Below are 21469 nucleotides of genomic sequence, written 5' to 3' on the forward strand. Positions count from 1 at the left end.
TTCTGGGTAGGGGGGTTTTCTGCTTCTTCAGGTTGCTGAATGGCAGGCACTCTTTGGTCCATGTTCAGGGAATGAGAAGTTTTGGTTGGGGTCCAGAGATGGTACTTCAGCATCATCAAGGTGCAAGAAGAAATTGTTTCAATTTGATTCAAAGAGAAAAGCCATTGTTTCTAATCCAAGTTCAGTCCCCTGTGCTCAGCCCACCACATTTTGTGTGCTTCCAGAGCCCCACCCTTTTTTTAATTCACCTATGAGTCATTGGCTCCCTGGCATGGGAAGGAAATGCTACAGTACACACCTCACTTCCATGGCAAAGCACGCCTCTGGTGTTGGTTCGTTTTCATGCAGCTTAGCAGACACTTTCCTTTTGATTTTTGGTCATAGGTTCAAAAGTTCAGGATCAATGGAACGAGTATGTTTCATCAAATATTCTTCTACAAGGGATACAAGAGAGACTTTACCTTATTTTATATTGGATTATAGTTGATTAACAATGGTATGTTAATTTCAGGTGTACAGCAAAGTGATTCAGTTATACATATACTTGTATCTATTCTTTTTCAAATTCTATTCCCACTTAGGTTATTACAGAATTTTGAGCAGAGTTCCCTGTGCTATACAGTAGGTCCTTGTTGGTTATTTATTTTAAATATAGCAGTGTGTATATGTCAATCCCAAACTCCCAATCTATCCCTCCACCCCCTATCCTTTTCCCCCAGTAACCATAAGTTCATTCTCTAAGTCTGTGAGTCTCTGTTTTGCAAATAAGTTCATTTGTATCATCTTTCTTAAGATTCTGCATATAAGCGGTATCATATGATATTTATCTTTCTCAAAATTACCGACCTTACAACCATGAATCACTGTGAATCACTGGTATGTCAGGGCTCCCCGAAGACCCATTCACATGCATGGCTTTGCAGGGGGCCTTTTGAAAACACGTATCAGATCAAGTTTTTAGGCCGGCATTTGCTTACAGCTCGTCAATGGCTTCCCTTGTCAGGATCAAGCCTGTGGTCCTAAGCTCGGTTTAAGAACTCTGCACAACCTCCCCGCCGATTCATCCATTGATTCATCCAAGATTTATTGGATGCCTACTTCGTATCAGATGCCCTTCTAAGCCCTGGAGTACTAATGATGGACAAAGTGGATGGAGTTCCCCTTTTAGAACCGACCTGCAGCCATGCCTGCCCCCTCACTACCCCTGCCAGCCCACCACCCTACCCCCTTCCCTCCCCACAGTTCTTCGGGTTCTTCCTCCTGCTGGGAACACTGTGCCTCATCAACTCCTACTGACTATTCAGATCTTATTTTAAACATCATCTTCTTTAGGGAGGCCTTTCTCTTTTCCTGGACTATGTCAGATCCCGTCCTACCCACTCCATAGGTCCCTGACTTATTCTTCATTTCCCTTTTTGTAAGTGTTTGCTCTGGTCTGTATTTCCATCTAGACCAGGGGTTGGCAAACTTTCTCTGTAACAGGCCAGACAGTAAATATTTTCAGTTCTTTGAGACACGAAGTCCCTACCACAGTTACTCAACTCTGCCTTTGCAGTGTGAAAGCAGCCATGGACAGCAATAAACAAACGGGTGTCACTGTGTTCCAATAAAACTTTATTTTGAGAGAAAATAGCAAAAGCAAGGGGTAGGCCAGATCTGCCTTGTGGGCCACAATTTGCAGACCTCAGAACAACGGAACCTGCTGTGATGACAAAAATACTGTGTGACCGTCCCACCCAGTAAGGTAGCCAGCAGCCACGTGTGGTTGTCCAACATTTGAAATGTGGCTCATGCAACTGAGAACCTAAATCTCTAAATGTGTTTAACTTGAATGATTTAAGTTTGATGTAAGTAGCCACATGTGGCTAATGATTATTGTATTGGGAGGTTCACATATAGACCATCACTGTCATGAGGTCAGGGGTCCTGTCCTTCCTGGTCACCACTGTGTCACCTAGACAGAGCACAGTAGCTAGCACGGAGTATGTACTCAATATGTGTTTGTTGGATGAATGAATGAACAAATATGCCTAGAGATGATCATACTAAGTGAAGTAAGACAGAGAAAGACAAATATCATATGATATCACTTATATGTGGAATCTAAAAAAAGGATACAAGTGAACTTATTTACAAAACAGAAATAGACTCACAGATATAAAAGACAAACATGGTCACCAAAGGGGAAAGGTGGGGGGGAGGGATAAATTAGGAGTTTGGAATTAACAGATACACACTACTATATATAAAATAGATAACCAACAAGGACCTACTGTATGGCACAGGGAACTGTATTCAATATCTTGTAATAACCTAAAATGGAAAAGAATGTGAAAAAGAATATATATATGTGTGTGTATGTGTGTATAACTGAAGCACTTTGCTGAAACTAACACAACATTGTAAATCAACTCTACTGCAATTAAAAACGTAAATAAATAAAAGAAGGAAAAAAATGAACAAATGTATAAATATGGAATGACATTAGACTTCTGGGATGTTGCCACTGGAGACTTCTTGCTCTCTAATCCTGAAGTGTTGTATTTCTGTACACACGTTTTATCCCCACCTTAGTGCATGAGTTCCATGGGGATGGAAGCCGTAAGAGAAACTACCTAAATGATCCAGTGCCTAGCACAGATGCATGCACATGGCAGTCAGCCTTCCCACGAGTGTTGACAACTGCCAGTACCCACCTGGGAAGGACAAAGAGTCAGCCCCATGGCTATTTCTGAAACATGTTCCAATCTGTCACATCTCAAAGGTCTAACTTAAAGCTTCTTTCTGATTCAACCCTGGTGCTGTGGACTTGAGAAATTCAACTTCATCCTGACTTTGCCTGCTTTATAACCTTGGGGAAATTGCTTAATGCCCTGTGACTGTCCTATTAAGTGAAGATAATTCTAATTCTATTACAGCTATCCACAACCTACCTCTTAGGAATATCATGTAAGTAAATAAAATCATGGCCACAAAAGCTTTGAGCACCTCAGAGATAAGCACTGTTCTCACCTGGACTGAGAACATCATAACTGAACAAGAAGATAGTAGGTAGTAGTTAATTTCAATGGTATTAAAACAACAATGCATTGTTTTCTCTGGTTTATCAGGATAACTTCAGAAAAGCTCTGTGCCTCTCAAGTGATCCAGCTGGTTGTGAGTAAAATTAGAAGACTGCAGTCATTGCAGGGTGGTGAAGGACAGCCACTTTGTTCCAAAGTTCAATTATGTCCAACTGACTTTAGGGCCTCCACGCCAGCTGTCATCCCAGGTGGGATCCTGGGATCCTACAAATCTTTTTTCCCTGCATTTCTTTTTCACTGCTCTTTGAAACAGAAAGTCTGGCTTACCCTGCAGAGAAGACCTGTTCAATTTCAGCAGGCACTACACACCACATCTCCAAGCAGGCAACACATGAGGTCCAGCCAGAAGTCCTTGCAAGGTCCCGTTCCTCTCATTTCTACTCACTAGCAAGTGCCCATGCTGGTTCTCCTGTCCTGGAAGGCCCTCACCTCCTTGCTCAACATTTCCCAGTCTTGGCCCCCTTTTTCCCTCTCATTCACTCAATCCTACAGCAGATTTTCATGGGGCACACTGCTAGGGACTCCATTTAGTCCCCTCCAAGCCATCCTGCCTTTTCTGTGAAACCCTGACTTCCCAATCTGGAAATGTGGAAGCTGGGACTCTTCATGGGCTTCCCTGACTTGTTCGCTAACTTCTCTGGTGGTGGATGGGAAAACCAAGATGATGGGAAAGCAACTTAGCCTCTCAGTGACTGAACTTGTGCATCACTACAAAGAAAGGTTGGAGTAGTTCATACATAAAGAAATTGTCCCCTCAAAAAGTTCCATGATTATAATCTGTCTGTCTCTCTCGCTGATTTCTGTGGTCCCTGAAGCCTAAGTCTTATAACGTACTTCTTTCTGTCATGCACCACCTAACACTCAGAGATGCTCAATAAATCAAGAATTGAATCTTTGACAACTTCACCAGATTTATTGATTGACTGATTGATTATCTCATTCCATCTTTTTTTAAATTAAAGTACAGTTGATTTACAATGTTATACTAGTTTCAGGTGTACAACATAATGATTTTATATTTTTATAAATTATACTCCATTTAAAGTTATTATAAAATATCAGTTATATTCCCTGTGCTGTACATTACATCCTTGTATCTTATTTATTTCATACATAGTAGTTTATACATCTTAATCACCTTCCCCTATCTTGCCCCTCCCCAGTGCACTGGTAACCACTAATCTGTTCTTTGTATCTATTAGTCTACTTCTGTTTTGTTATATTCATTTGTTTCATTTTTTTAGCGTCCACATATAAATGAGAATATACAGTATTTGTCTTTCTCTGTCTGACTTACTTCTCTACATGTAATATCCTCCAGGTCTACCCATGTTGTTGCAAATGGCAAAATTCCATTCTTTTTTTATAGCTGAGTAATATTCTGTTATATATATATATATATATATATATATATATATATATATATATATATGGACACTCATACATTGGGGTACATATATCTTTTCAAATCAATGTTTTCATTTTCTTCAGATAATTACCCAGGAGTGGGACTGTTGGATCATATTGTTGTTCTATTTTTAGTTTTTTGAGGAACCTCCATACTGTTTTCCATAGTGGCTGCACCAGTTTACATTCCCCAGATTTAAATTTGAATGTTGGCCAGTGCAGACAGGTCCTGATGCACCCTTTTGCTTGGGAAGTAACTCAGTTCTCAGACTTCCTTCCAAATGCTTCTAAACAAGATTTAGACATGAAAGAATTTTAACACAATTCTTATAGTATCTATTCATTAAGGTAATACTAGATGACATAAAAAATGAGCCACCACATCTCAGTGGCATAACCCAATAGAAGTTTATTTCTCACTCATATTAAGTCTTATGGGCAGTGACAGGAAGCTGGAGGGAGAGGAGGTAAAGACTCTGCTCCACATGGTAATTCAGGGCACCAGGCTGACAAAGCTCTGCAGATGACACTGTGTGGCTTCCAAGGTCACCTTGGCCATCAGAATTCAGATGACAATAGGAGAAAGAGAAAAAGATGGATCATGAGAGAAGCTCTTGTGGGCCAGGCACAGAAATGGCACATTTCACTTCTACCAACTTCACATTGGTCAGCCGTATGGCCACGCATGTCTGCAAGGGTCGTGGGGCATGTAGCCCGGCCATGAGAAAGAGGAGAGGGAAATGGTCTGATGCACAGCCAGTCTCCACCACAATGGACAATAGTGTGAAAATATTTGAAATATTCAAAAGGCCTGAGTGAGAGATAATAAAAGCTATTATTTTTTGCAAGTGATCCTTTATTTTCTGTCCTTTTATTAAATAACTTGTCTTCCTAAAAATATTATTGTAATACAAAGTGGTAAGTGTTATAATGGTATTATGTAGTGAGAACACCTAGCCTGGATCTTTTTAAGAAATGAAGCCAGAACTGGGTCTTAAACAGTGGATATTAGGCAAGCCAAGGTGTCTATGTGTGTGGGGTGGAGGTGAGGGAGGAGGGCAGCAGAGGACAGTTAGGAAAAGGAGTAGAAACTGAAGAAATTACAGGAAAGTGGCAGCACGAAAGAAGGTTTTGGAGGGGATAAAAATCAGGGTTTGGAATGAAAGCAGCTCACCTATTTGTGACAAGATGATGAGTTAGACTAGACTGAGGCATATGAACTTCATAAAGCATTTCTAAACATTTATATCTACAAAATACATGACAGAAGGCTGTGGTTAAAATACTTATTTCTTAAAATCCCAGACAACTTTAACACATTAAGTACCCTCTCTACTAAGGTAGAGCTGTGTATTCTCATCATTCATGTATCATTCCACTTTCATGAGTTTTGGTGCTGCATCATTTTGTATAACTTCAGCCAGATCTAATTGACATTCCAAAGTATTTTAGAAGAGAAATAAATGGTAACTTTGAAACCAATAAGACTCTCAAATGTTTTAGAGTAAAAGTAGAGGATTCCACTGAGGAAAGAGTTGCTTTGAATTTTACCTGTCATTAAGGATGAAAATTAAATAAATAAATATATATATATACACACACACACACACACACACACACACACACACATACATACATGCATATATATACATACACATATGTATGTATATACATATGTATTTACATGCACATACACACACATACGTACATACATACACACACACAGTAAGGAATATACATACATGTACATACACACACACACACACACACACACACACACACACACACAAACACACACACACAGTAAGGAATGTATACTTACCAGTCAGAACAGGGCATTCATTAACCAATCAGAAAGGATGCTTGAGATAAACAACTGAAATGAGTATATCATGTGTACTAGATGAGCATCAGTCCCATCCCTCTCCACCAGCCTCTCATCTAGTCTACAATTCTTGTTACTCCCTTGACTGGGGATGAGAACTGATCCGACGGGATCCTTGCGTCTGCCAGTAGTGGAAGACTCAAATATAAGTAGATTAAAAATAAGATTTTGTTATTCTCACATAATAAGAATCTAGAGTTGGGAAGAGTCTAGAGTTGGGAAGAGTCTCATTAAGGACCTCAGGGCTTTCCATCTCTTCTTTCTATCAATACCATCTTTTGTGCATAACTAAATATCTTCATCTTGTGGCCACAAATGGTTGCTGCAATTCCAGATGACCCAAGCATCATGGTCTCTCTCAAGTTCAATATCTCAGCCCCCCATGCCTCTAATCCCCACCCTTCTTCCCCCTCACACTTACTGCCTCCAGTGGATCCTTGCTCTCCCGCTTCTCCCTGTGTGTAGGTACTGGCCAAGGCTCTATACCTATTCTTTCTCTTCTTTCCCAAATATTTCTCTAAAAGTAGCATCATCCATTCTAACAGTTTCCTCTAACTTCTCTACTCAGAAGATTTCATGAAAATCTGAACATTTAATAAGTGTTTACCCTGGGGCAGGTACTTTGCATATATTATCCCATTTCATTTTCAAAACAAACTTTACTAGTCCATTTTCCACTGGAGGCATTTGAGACCGAGGGAAATTAGCTGACTTGCACAATGTCTTACAGTCAGCAAGTGAAAGTGCCAGGATTTGAACCCAGGCATTCTCCCTCCTGCCTAAGTTCTCTCCACCATCATGCTCTGCCTCCCACCAACACTGGGCTCAAATGCCCCCTCCTTCAGGAAGCCACTCCTGATTGCCCAATGTGATACGGTCCCTCCATTTGTGTCACTCTTACGACGTTTACTTTTTGCTCTATGTTATGATTATGCTCGCTCCCCTCCCCCCACCACACACACAATTATGCTACCAATTCTGGGAGAAAGAGACTATATTTACTGATTTCCTATCCCCTCTAATATTAGCCTAGGACAGTGCAAAACAGACAGGCAGTAAAAGACCTGCTAATTTGAATGGAAGAGTAATCATCCTTCCAGGACATCCCAACATTGTTTATTTCTAGATGTGACAGGATTACAACACGTAAACAACCTCCAGGGTGTCACAGAGTACCAGATGACCGGGCACTCTGGGAAAGGTGGCTCAGGATCTATTTATTTTCAACACTATGAAAGAAAAAGTAGAACATCAAAAGCTGTATTTCCAGCAGGTAGAACAAACAAAGGAAGTGCATTACAGATTACCATGCTGTGTTGACCTTGGCTAGCAAATGTATTAAGCAAGATTTAGGTTTTGTTTACTTTGATAGGACCGATTCTCATATTTCAAAAGTACTATCCAACCCCAGACTGAGAAACCTTTTCCAAGAGGTGTGACCTATTTCAATTTTAAATAAAGAATTTCGGTAAATGCGTCAATTTTCATCTGTTAAGAAAGACCTATACATTTCCAAATAATGTTGCTCTCCATGAAGGTATCTCTTTTTCTCTCTGCCAAACAAAATTACATTAAACTAAATTAAAAATAAATAAAGTTATATGTGAGAGAGTAAAGTAGGTAGCAGTTGCCGCCGACAGACATTGTTGGAAACTTCTCCTTTGTGATATAACTATCTCCCAGAACAAGTCACAGGAACAAAAAAAAAAAAAAAAGAAAGAAAGAAAGAAATAGTTACACAAGCCCAGTCTGTGCACCCAGCTGAGGGTTTTATCTGCATCTAGGTAGACAGTCTCTTATATACAGTGCAGCTTTGCCTGAGAACCAATTCAAGCAGAAAGTTCCCATTGATTTGGCCATATATGGAGCTCAGAAATGGCTACAGGGCCAGGTAAGGAAAAGGGGAAAACCCACTGATCCTCACAGGATGGCGTTGAATGTCCTGGAAGTTTCTCTTTTTATATGTGCCTATGTGACTCAGCCATCCTCTAAGTCAGCCCAAGGGGTTCATTTGTGAGCACATTAAATCAAGGTTCTGAAGTCACCCACACTGGATGCCCTTCACTCACCCTTCTTCGTCTACGGTGCCCTTAAAATCAGGGGGTCCCAAATTTTGGTCCCAAGCTTCCTGCTCTTCTTTTTATTTTGTGCTTTATCACGTTTGCCTTTAACCGTGGCTCACGCTGGGCCTCAGAGTAGTTGAGTCCTAGATCGTATACTTCAGCCAGGCCTTTCTCTTTTCCTGCACCTCTAACTGCCCACAAATACCCCCATTTATGCAAGCAGACACCACCCCAACTCAGCAGGTCCTGTGCATACTGATTGTCTTCCCCCACAAGCAGTCCTCCTTCTAATCTCCACTTTCTTCTTACCCACATTCCTATAACACTCCTTGCAGATACTGTCATGGCCTCTTCCTTGACCTCATACCGAACCAGTCACAAAAGTTCGTCAAACCTTTTTCATGAGGCTCTCAGCCCCTTTTGCTACAGTCTGGACAACTCCAGGAAGGAAGGAAGCCCCTTGGGTATCCCCATGATGTGGAAAGAACCAGGAGGTGGATCTTAACTGGGCCAGGAAGTCACCAGGCATGCTAGAGATGGATGCAGTTCAAAGTTCACAGACAGAACAGAACCCAGGAAGGGAGCCAAACTTTCACACTAGACTAGGAAGGTTGGCCATCCATCAGACCTACGACTGGTGTGAGGGCGTAGAGGGAGGTCAAGGACTCAGGAGCAGGGACGGGGTCTGTCTCATTCATCTTGGAATTCCCAGAACCTAGCATGTTGCCGGTTCATGCAAGACATCCAATTAGTGCCCTATGTTCCCAAATACAAGGTATTTGTTATATTCGTTCCTTCACCTTCCATTCAAGACCTCATATTATGCAATGATCTCTCACTTTAATTATTTTAAACCACCCAGTAGCATTTGGGGAAGATATTAGACAAAAGCAACGTGCATTAATGTTAGCTTGGTTTGTCTGGAGAAGACACTGTTGCCAAAACTCGGCCTCTGTGCTCTGGTGCTGAATAGAAACGTGGAGACAGACTTTTGGGTGAAGTAGAAAAGAATAGCTTTATTACTTTGCCAGGCAAAGGGGGTCACGGTGGGCTAATGCCCGCCAAACTGTGTGTCCCACCCTGGAAGGGGTAGTGAGGAGTCTTACAGTGTTCAAAAAGCAGGGCATGGTCAGCTCGTGGGCATTCTTCTGACTGGTCGGTGGTGAAGTAATGAGGAATCAGCATCCTCGACCTCCTGGTTCCAACTGGTCTGGGGTCTACGTGCTTGTGGGCAGCATACAGTTAACTGCTCCCACCTGCTGGGGGCTTCAGTATCTGCAAAACAGCTCAAAGGACATGGCTCAGAATATTATCTATAGTCCTTGAGGAAGAACTAAAGGTCCTTGAGTTTGTTTATTGGCTAAAGTATTATTATTTTGTCTTGCTTGACTGTTTTCCTTTCTTTCTGCATTTTCTCACTTCTCTGATTAAATTTATTCTTTGACTAAAGATTTTCTACAGAAAAACGGCAGGTGGATGACATGGGGTGGGTCTATTCTGGGAAGGCTTCATAGGGCGCTGCTCAGTTACAACACTGGTATAATGGATAATAAGGAGTTAAGGAATTTTAATAAGATTTAATAGTATTTTGTGGGCTTTTGACTGAGCAATTCAAGTGTAAAATCTCATTATAAAAGGGCTTTTTAAAAATTACTTTAAAAACAAGTAGTATAAATAAAAAATATTCATCTATCAGATAGATTTTTTTTGATTGTCACATATTTTGTGGCTTGGGATAAAACTTCCAGGGACTGTCACACAGATTCCAAAACTACTGCATCTCAAACAGAATAGAGGAAATAAAGGCAATATAGTCTAGAAAACTGTGTTTGTGGAATCTGATGGTGCTTATAGTATGAGAGTAGCAAAAACATTATTTCTAATTAACATAATTTTTATATAATACATATAATATAATGTATATATGTATATTATATTGTATATTTTGTATACATATTGTATATTATATTGTATATTATATATATTGTATATTATATATATGTATATGTGTATATTATAGTGTATATAATACATTTAGTGTAAGCTAAATTAATAAATTAAGTATTAGTAGACATTTGACAGTTTCCTGTAAATCACTAAAAATGGTCAAAACACTTCTTATGGATCATCTCATTGGGAAATGGGTAATCCAAGGATTGTATTATATTTGTTGAATAAAAAACTGAATAAATGTACAAATATTTATTAAGGACAAAAACTTAATTAGTAGTGTTAAGAATAATTTATTCACTAATGCATTGAGCAAACATTGAGCTACTGTGTGAAAATCAATTAAGCAGGAATAAGAATGGTTTGATATCAAAAGTCTACTTTCCACTGGCATGGTGACACCTAAAATAAATGAGAGAAATATTTACTTTGACTTTTTATTATGAAAATTTTCAAACATGCAGAAAAATGAAAAAATAATGTAACAATATAACAATCGCCCACCAGTATAACCTCCATCTAGATTCAACATTTTCCCAAAATTGTATATGTATGTGTTTAATTTTTGATGAACCACTTGAAAGAAAATTAGAGCTGTTATAACACTTCACCCTCCTTAATCCTTCAGCATGCATTGACAAAGATTAAAACATCCTCCCAGGCTTCCATGGTGGCGCAGTGGTTGAGAATCTGCCTGCCAATGCAGGGGACACGGGTTTGAGCCCTGGTCTGGGAAGATCCCACATGCCGCGGAGCAACTAGGCCCGTGAGCCACAACTACTGAGCCTGCGCATCTGGAGCCTGTGCTCCGCAACAAGAGAGGCCGCGATAGTGAGAGGCCCGCGCACCGCGATGAAGTGTGGCCCCCGCTTGCCGCAACTAGAGAAAGCCCTCACACAGAAACGAAGACCCAACACAGCCAAAAATAAATTAATTAATTAATTAATTTAAAAGAAATCCTCCCACATAACTATACTACTACTCTCACTCCTAACAAAATTAACTCCTCAATAATATATATTTCCAGTCCATATTTAGATTTCCACAGTTGTTCAAAATATGTATTTTTTACCAGTTTTTTTTACAAAAAACAAAAAAAGAGGATCCAATGAAAGAACACACAGTGTACTTGGGTGTCTCTTAAGTTCCCTTCCCCACTCTTTACTCTTTTTTTTCCAGCTTGATTGAGGTATAGTTAATAACTAATAATTGTATGTACTTGAGGTGTACAACATGATTTGATATATGTATACGTTATGAAATTATTACTGCAATCAATTAACACATCTATCACCTCACCTAGCTACCTGTGTGTGTGTGTGTGTGTCTGCGTGTGATGAGAACACTTTAGATCTACTGTTTTAGCAAATTTCAAGTATACTATACAACATTACTACCTATAGGTACCATGCCGTACATTAGCTCCCCGGAACTTCTTCATCTTATAACTGAAGGCTTGTACCCTTTGACCAACATCTCCCTGTTTTCCCCACCCACTGTCTGGTAATCACCAGTCTACTCTCTGTTTCTGTGAGTTCAGCTTTTTTAGATTTCACATATAAGTGAGATAAGGCAGTATTTGGCTTCTTGAGTCTGGCTTATTTCACTTAGCATAATGTACTCTAGGTTCATCTATGTTTCAGAAATGACTGAATTTTCTTTTGTGTGTGTGGCTGAATAATATTCATGTGTGTGTGGGCTTCCCTGGCGGCGCAGTGGTTGAAAATCTGCCTACCAATGCAGGGGACACGGGTTCGAGCCCCGATCTGGGAAGATCCCACATGCCGCGGAGCGGCTAGGCCCGTGAGCCACAATTACTGAGCCTGCGCGTCTGGAGCCTGTGCTCCGCAACAAGAGAGGCCGCGATAGTGAGAGGCCTGCGCACCGCGATGAAGAGTGGCCCCCACTTGCCGCAACTAGAGAAAGCCCTCACACAGAAACGAAGACTCAACACAGCCAAAATAAATTAATTAATTAATTAATATTAAAAAAAAAAATTCGTGTGTGTTTACAAAACCCACATTTTCTTTATCCATTCATCCATCAATACACACTTAGATTATTTCTATATCTTAGCTGTTGTGAATAATGCTGCAGTGAACATGGAAGTGCAAATATCTCTTCAAGATACTGATTTCATTTCCTATGAATATATGCCCAGAAGTGGGATTGCTGGGTCATATGGTAATGGTTTTAATTTTTGGAGGAAACTTCATACTGTTTTCCATAATGATTGTACCAATTTACATTCCCACTAGCAGTCCACAAGAGCTCCCTTTTCTCCACATCCTCACCAACATTTGTTATCTCTCTTTTCTTGGTAACAGCCGGGCTAGCAGGTGTCAGGTGATATCTAATTGTGATTTTGATTTGCATTCCCTGATGATTAGTGATGTTGAGCACCTTTTCATATAACTGTTAGCCACTTGGATGTCTTCTTTGGGAAAATGTTTATTCAGGTCCTCTGCCCATTTTTAATTGGATTATTTGTTTGTTTGTTTGTTTTACTTGTATGAGTTCCTTATATATTTTGGGTATTAACCTATTATCAGATATGTGGTTTGCAAATATTTTCTCTCATTCTGTAGGTTGCCTTTTCATTTCATGGATCATTTCTTTTGCTGTGCAAAAGCTTTTTGGTTTGATGTAGTCCCACTCGTTTAAGTTTTGCTTTTAAAGACCAAGCCAGTTGTCATATAAATAGTCCCACATTGTGGATTATCTGTTTCCTCATGAAGTCATTTACCTGATATTTCTTGTAAAATGGAAGTCAAATATTAGAGCTTGACTAAATTCAGATTAAATATGTCATCAGTGTATTAAATATTACATCATGACGAGAGCATAGAGTGGTGAGTTGTTCTAACATCTGTGATGTAATTTGATCACCTGGCTAAGGTGTAACCCCAAGTTTGTGTTTGGGGAGTAACTTATAGGGTTATACTTTGGCATCTTGCAAAAGCCCTATTGCTTATTAATTTTTCACTTAATGGATTTAGAATCTGTTGAGAATTTTTGCCTGAATTAATTATTTCATTAGGATTTGTGAAATAAAATGTACATTGCTGATTACTCTCTTCAATGATCGATTTCCAATTTTCTCCAAGCAGTTTTTCCAATCTTAAATATGTTCTTTGAAATGTAAAAGGTCGAAAGTTCAAAAATTTTAATATCATAGTTTATTGTAATGGAAGAGTGGTAATTTTCCACTTTCTTTTGTCTTTTCAGCAAAATGGAAATTCAAATTTTTATAAGCCAGTTGTTGAATCCTTTGAGGAAGCACCTCTACATGTTATGGTTTTCACTTACTTGGGATACGGAATTGGAACGCTGTTTGGCTATCTCAGAGATTTTTTGAGAAACTGGGGAATAGAAAAATGCAATGCAGCCATAGAGAGAGAAGAGCAAAAAGTACGTATGAACACCTCCCTGGGTCTTTGTCAATGCCAATTCTTCTGTAAAGTGTTCTCACAAGTGGTGATGTGTGTACAGATCCTAAAAAGAGTGATACACTCAGGAACTATCCAGGGTAAATCCTATTCCCCTGCACCCCATAAACCCCCAAACATTCCCTGTGTATTCACGGACTTGTTTTTTACAAATATTTATTGAGCAACTACTATTTGCCAGACTGAACTAAAGGTTTTCTTGTACATTATCATATTTAATTTTTATAATGATCCCATGATATAAACATTAAAATAGCATTTTAAAGGTGAAAAATCAAAATATCAGAGTGAGGGCACATGAGTGGAACTGTATTCTGGTCTTCTAGTTGTCAGTTGAGTATTATTTATGTTCTATCCTGGAAGAGGAAAGTGTGTTTGAGTGAAATGTGGGACTTTTATTTCATCTAGGTCAGAATTTCTCAACTTTGGCACTATTGACATTTCAGACTGGATTATTCTTTGATATGGGAGGCTGCCCTGTGCATTGTAGAATTTTTAACAGCATCCCTGACCTTTACCCACTAGATGCAATTAGCACTCTCCCACATACTTGTGACAATCAAAAATGCCTCCAGACATTGCCAAATGCCTCACAGAGTGCAAAATCACCCTGTGTAGAACCACTGATCTAGATACTTTCAATAATTAACCTATAAAAATCTACATCATCCCCTTTTCACATAGAGCTAACAGGACAACCTGGAAAATATTAAGAGACTTGTGAACAGCCTGCATCCTTTTAACATGTTTTCCAAAATTGGTTCAAATGATTTATGATGCCATGAATCTCTTTTTCCTAAAACTTGCTTTGGAATATACGATTGTGGCCATAGATTATTCCACATGATGGAGCCTTGAACACATCTGAGCAAAGAACATAGGTAAGGCATGAACTTCAATGTAATGAGAGAACTTCAAGTCTTGTAACCTAGTGACTAGTACCCATGGTAAGCTAAACTCTTGTTACAGTAACATAACCATGAACAAATCATGTAGAACACTTACTTTGCAATTACCTTAAGTCAAGCATATCACCTTCAGAAGAAAATCAGGCCCAGCTTTATTATTGTACTCTCTCCTACCTTTAGCAAATATTTGAGTATATGCTCTCTACCAAGTAATGGAGGCTAATAGAGAAGAAAATATAGGTCCTTCCATGAGAGAATTTGAAGTCTGGTGTGCAAAACAGACTCACCAGTGAAACAAATGATAAAAAGTGATGATGGGGCAGAAGATGACATAGGAAACAGGGATCTGTGCCCTGTGATTCTCTTAAGAAGTCAGGAAGGCATGATATTGGGGCTTGCACGGTGAGCAGGAGTTTGCCTAGTGAGCAAGGGTGAGAAGGAAGACACTCTCTGAAGAGGGCACTGCTTGTGTCAAAGCATTCATTAACTCACTAATCAAGTCAGGTTCATTTGGAGCACGTATCTTGTGCCAGGCACTGTATTACAGTCTTGGAATATAGGAATAACTAAGGCAGATAACGGTTCTTGCCTTCAGAGAACTAACCATAAAAAAAAAAGCAGTTGCAATGGAATTTGATATGAGGTACCATAGCGGTAAGTAGATGACATCAAGGAAGCAAAGAAGAGAAACATTTAACCTGAACTTGGTGTTCAGGGAAGACTTCTGGGAGGAAGAGAAAGTTAAATTGACATCTAAGGGCTGAAGAGTAAGTAGTAAGGCAAAGGGTGAGACAAGATGAGCTGGAAGGAGTCTTCAAGGAGAGGAAATATGGTGCAAAATGGCCCAGAGGTAAGAGAAAGCATTGTACATTTAAGGAAACAATGAATTCTAATGACCAGAGTGTTGCTAGTGAGAGTGGGAGCACGTGGGGAGAAAGATTGCTTGAGAGGCAAGCAGGGACCATACTATAATGGGTTTTTATAAGCCACGGACATTTATTAGAACAATGGGAAGGCATTGAAGGATTTCAGGCAGAGGAATGCAGATTTGCAGATTAGAAAGATCATGTTCACTGCCCTATAAAAAATGGATTTACAGGACGACAATATAGGGGCCAAGAAAATCAGTTAAGAGGCTGAGGCAGAAGTCCAGTTTGAAAAAAAATCTAGATGAGCCCTTGGGCTGGGACCAAGGTAGTGATAATAGGGATGGTGATAATAGACAAGGCCAAGAGAGGTTTAAGAGATGGAGTTAGGATTACTCAGCTATAAGAAAGAAGGAAACCATGCCATTTGCAGCAGCATGGATGGACCTAGAGATTATCATACTAAGTGAAATAAGTCAGACAGAGAAAAACAAATATCATACGATATCACTTATATGTGGCATCTAAACAAATGATACAACTGAACTTATTTACAAAATAGAAATAGACTCACAGACATAGAAACAAACTTATGGTTACCAAAGGGGAAAGAGCCGGTGAGGGATAAATTAGGAGGTTGGGATTAACAGATACACACTACTATATGCAAAATAGATAAACAATAAGGACCTACTGTATAGCACAGGGAACTATATTCAAAATCTTGTAATAACCTATAATCTGAAAAGAATATGTATGTATAACTGAATCACTTTGCTGTAAGCCTGAAACTAGTACAACTTTATAAATCAACTATACTTCAATAAAAAAAGAAAAGAGGTGGAGTTAGGGATGATTGATTAGACTTGGGGAATTAGGGAGATGTACAAATCAAAGCCCACACTAGGTTTATGACTTGGACAACTGGGTATAAAGAAGGAGGTATCATTTATTGAGATGGAAAATAGAGAAGGAAGATCCAGTTGGGGGGGCAAAGTGGTCAATTCACTTTTTGACAAGTTGAGTTTAAAGAACTGGCAGCTATAGAGGTCTAGACCTCCAGAGAAAAGTTTCGGATGGATATTGTGACATCTTTGGTATATCTGGAGTGTTATTAAATTAAGCAAAGCCATAGAAGTGGAGTGGATGTGATCTCCCAGGGAAAGTCCATGGAAGAAAAAAAAGAAAGGCTGAGAAGAGGACAGAGAACTTTAGAGAAAATAATAGATGTTAGAGATGGAATTCCAACTCAAGACTAGAAACATAGACGTTAGAGATGGAATTCCAATTCAAGACTAGAAACAATGTGACAGTAAAAAGCCTTGTAATAGTTAGGGAAGAGATAATATGTGCTTGAGTTGAGGAAGAGGCAGATGGAATGAAGAAAAAGGAACTAATTATAAAGACACTTAGGAGGTAGAATCAACAAGTCTTGGTGGTTGAGTGTACAGAAAATAAGACAGAGGAGGAAACCAGGATAATCCCAAATTTCTACTTTGGTCAGAAATGAGAATGGTAGTGGCATACCCATTACTTGATTACTGAATCAGTAATACTAAGTGAAATGAATTAAAAAAGCAAAATCTCCCTCCAAGAGAGCACTAAAAAAATCACAGATCCAGAGCACCCGCTACCTCAGTAGACTTCATTAATAATCACAAGACACTAACAAGGAAAAAGACAACCCAGACAGATATAACGTTTCAACGTTTTGCTTAAATTCTTCCTTTAACCCTTCAAAGGCAACTTTAGGGTTGAACTGCAATTTATTAAAGATCTGTAGATACGTTACTTTCTCAATGATGTCATGGCCCACCTTTGCTAAATCCAGAAAAGGATGTCAGCAAATATAATCAAAGGAATATCAAGCATCGTCAGAGATTTTAAAAACTTCAAGCACAGCCACATGTCTCAATCCTGATGGTTTGATAGTAGGTTCAGCAAGACCCACTCCACGTGGCCCCGGCTGGTATAAAACATATCAGTTGCAATTCCACGTTCACATTAGATCCAGTTAGTCCCAGCGCCCCTACAAGTAAATCCCAGACATTTCTGGCCCATCCCCAGAGATTTTTACTCACACATGAAACAAAGGGGGTTCAGCAAGTTGTAACTGTAGAAAACTTTAACATAAATCTCCAAATGTTTGCATGAATTAAAACTTGCTCTTTTGCATCCACACTTGGCATTCTGAAACAACAGCAGGATTCACCCAGAGGGACTTTCTTCCGAGTGTTTTGAAGGATGGGGTCCATGAAGGTCACTGGGTATGAGATATGGTTTTGTCCAAAGCAAACCAACAGCCCAAGCACTGGGCTTCCTGTTTGGATCTGGGTGGGTCCAAAATGAAAGAGTTTCCCTGGGGTTTCCCATTAGCCAGCAGCTTGTAGGATGGGAATACTTCAATACCTTCAGTCTCTTCTCAACTAACAGCCAACATGATCTTTTTAAACCTAAGTGGGTTCCCATGGTATCTCTGGCCAAAACCCTTTAATGCCTTCCCTTCTCACTCAGAGTAAGAGCCAGAACTAGCCAAGGTGTTACAGAATGCAGCCCCCTCTATGAGCCTCATCACTCTGCTTCAAACACTAGGACCTCCTTGCTCTTTTTGAAACACAGCCCACCCACACCTACCTCTTGGATTTCTCACTTGCCTTTCCCTCTTCCCGGAGTGGTCCTCCCTCAGGTATCAGCACGACTCACTCCCTCACGTCCTTGATTAAGTACACCAAGAAATCAACAGCTTTAAATGCATCAGGAATCACTAGCAGTGGTATCCCCAATCTCCCCAACCAGGCTTGGTTCCAGATACCTTCTGGCTGCTTCTAAATAGCAAATGCACCCTCACAAGGAATGAATATTTTCCATGACTGCATCTAGCATTAGAGTGTGTGTCATAGGTGGGGAAAAATCTCCAAAATCGAAGTTTGAGAAATACATTTTAAAATAAAACCATCAGTAAAATCAGATTACAGCCTCCTACAGTGAGTCCTCAGGTCATCATTTCTTTGGATATATATAAATATACAGATATCCAAACACACACACACAATTTCTGATGTGTCATTAAAATGTTAGTCAAATCATTTTTCTAGTTTTTTTACAATATAGAACTCTCTGCTTCCCTTAGCAAGAAGGAATCTGCAAAAGTAGATTTGTAGCAAGAATAGTAGCAAGGTTGATTGATCTCAATAAGGTAGAGCTTTGCTAATGTCTATCAACTAGTGCTAAGCCAATGTGTGAAATGAATGGCTTATGACAAGCCCCTTCTCATGTCTTTTTTTCCCTTTCCTTTTTATTGTGGAACTAGCCAGCAAAAGCCATCTCTTTGTTCATCCTTCCTTTCTTTTTCATGCATTTAGTTACACATATGCTCACTTGCACTTACCCTGTCCTTTCCTTAACATAAATAGGTTCATATCATACATACTGCTGTGTGACTGCCTTTTTTTTCACCTAACTATACGCTGGAGATCTTTACCATTTCCTCTTATGATTATTATTTGGGTACAATTTTTTGATGATGGTGCTATTTGAATACTATCTTTTTTCCCTAGCCCATATTCTAATTAGTTATTGATGGCATATAGGAAAGCTCTTTATATTTTCATATTTTAAGCTCAAATGCTGTCACCTTACTTGTCACAGCTTCTCAGATAGTCGTATTGGAATTTCTTGTAATTTCCCACGTGTGCCATGAAAAATTGTATATTGTCTTTTGGTCTATTACAATAAACTTGTTATGTTACTCGAATCCCCTAGATTTATTTTTTGTCTACTCAAACTTATAATTTCAGAGAAATGTATATTAATGCCTTTCACTGTGATTGTGGATTTCTTAGTCTTTTTTTTTTTTTTCTTATGTGTTTCAATGTAACTGTCAGATACACAAAAGACCATGGCTCTTATAGTTCTTGGTGGATTTTTTTCCTTTTATCATGCTTTCACCTTGTACTCTATTTTGCCTGATATTAATATTTATATATCTGATTTTTCTTCAAGAGTCATCTATTTTCAGTCTTCATCAATTTCAGAAATGTATGTCTCTTATGAGAAGCATATAGATTTATTTTTAAAACAAATGTGAAAGCTTCTGTATTTTAATAATATAACCTATGAGCAATTACCTACTTGAACCATATGAAATTGCTATTTTTATAGGTCAAAAAGAGTCAAACATTGGCAATTCCATATGGTTGAACTTAATATTTTAATTACTCATTTGCTTAAACTTATTCCTGCCATCTTTATATTTTACATTCACATTTTCTGTTGCTTATTTTTAATTTTTAAAATTTTAATATTTCTCCTTTCATATTTTCGGTACATTTGATTGAGTTTTCTTTGTTCTGCATTTTTTTTCTCCTTGTCCCTGTTAAGAAGTTATATATAATATATCCCCCACTGGTTTTTTAATGGTTCTCTTAGAATATTTAACACATATATTTAGAATTTAGTTACCATTATTTAGTAACTAGAGTCTTCCCCTGACCAGGAGAAGAATTTAATAAAGTTTCACTTTCTTTCTCCCATATAGCCATTCTCCATGTTGTCATTTATTTGTGAATTTTTAGTTTCTGTTTCTTTATACTACAAATATAAAACTACTTGGGCTAAACCATATTCCATCAGTTTCTTCACTCACTATTTTTTCTGGCATCTGTCTTCCTCCATAGTTATTTCATTGTTTTATTGAGGTACATGCTCAATTATTATAGAAAAGGGAGTTAAACTCAAGACTCCTTACATATATTGGAAAGTTTTTACTTGGATCTTCACATTTGTTTGCTGGCTTGGCTGATTATAGGATTTTAAGTTCAAAATAATTTTCCTTCATACTCTTTTCCACCATTGTCACCTAAGAAAAGTCTGAAGCAGTCTAATTCATATTCCCTTGTCTATAAACTGCCTTTCCCCCTTCTCTGAAGCCTTTTGAGATTCTTCCATTTGACTTCAGAAATTTAACCAGGATGTAGCTTGGCATGGGTTTTTCCTTATTTGCTCTATTCAGGACCTGATAGACTATTTACGTCTTAGGATTCAAAACTTCCTTCCTCTCTGGAACTTGCTCCTCCTCCTCCTCCTTTTTTTTTTAACTTCCTTTTCTTCCTCTTTCACCTCATCTCCTCCTTCTCCTCCTTCCTTCAATCTTGCAAATCCTTCTAGGGAGATATTGGACCTTCTGAATCTGCCCTTCATATCTCTTGACTTTTCCTTCATGTTTTCTCTGTCCTGGAATGATTAGTCAACTGACTATGCTAGTTTATTAATTTACTTCTCAGCTGTGTTCATTGTACTTTTGAACGTTTAATTTTTTAAAAGGATCCATTGTTTTGTTGTGTCTTTCTAAACACATTACTTACATATTTTTAAATTCTTTTTCTGTTTGCTCTATGAAGTCTTTTCACTAAATGTCAGTTCTGCTTATTGAATTTGGTGCCTCTTATTGTGCTAGTTTTCCTGTAATGGTGATGACATTTTGTTTTATGCTCATTTTTGAATTTAGGAATCCTTATTTGCTTACACATCCATCTGTCTTGAGTGTTTGTAGAAAGAAAATGGAATGTGTTGCCTGGACCAGGGGCTTGTGTTCTTGCTGTGTGGTCTCCCCACCTCTCTACAGTAGGGCCTTGTTCTTCCAGTCAGTTCTTGCTGCCCATTACAGTGCTTTGTGCTGTGGACAATGTAACTGCTTCTTACTTATTAACCCAATAAAAGAAGAACAAAGAGATATTGCTTCATTAATCACCCAGGGTATCAACTTCTTGTAGTTATCGACTCTTGGCTTTAAGGTTCACTACAGTTATTGTATGTCCATACCATTCTTCTCTGCAAATGTTTTAGGGCTATGGTTTCCT

At 38.8% G+C, this 21469-nt stretch overlaps 1 protein-coding gene across 6 annotated transcripts in view; it reads left to right on the forward strand.

Moving 5' to 3' along the window:
• The window catches only part of SPTLC3 (serine palmitoyltransferase long chain base subunit 3), a 127764-nt gene that overhangs the window by 12261 nt on the left and 94034 nt on the right, over positions 1-21469 (forward strand). For all 6 annotated transcript variants that reach the window (XM_082359072.1, XM_082359073.1, XM_082359069.1 and 3 more), the window contains one exon: positions 13617-13799. In XM_082359072.1, coding sequence (XP_082215198.1) covers positions 13617-13799 — 183 coding nt within the window. The remainder of the gene's footprint in view (positions 1-13616; positions 13800-21469) is intronic.

The sequence above is a fragment of the Balaenoptera borealis genome (assembly GCF_965194805.1).
Source record: "Balaenoptera borealis genome assembly, chromosome: 16".
NCBI lineage: Eukaryota > Metazoa > Chordata > Mammalia > Artiodactyla > Balaenopteridae > Balaenoptera > Balaenoptera borealis.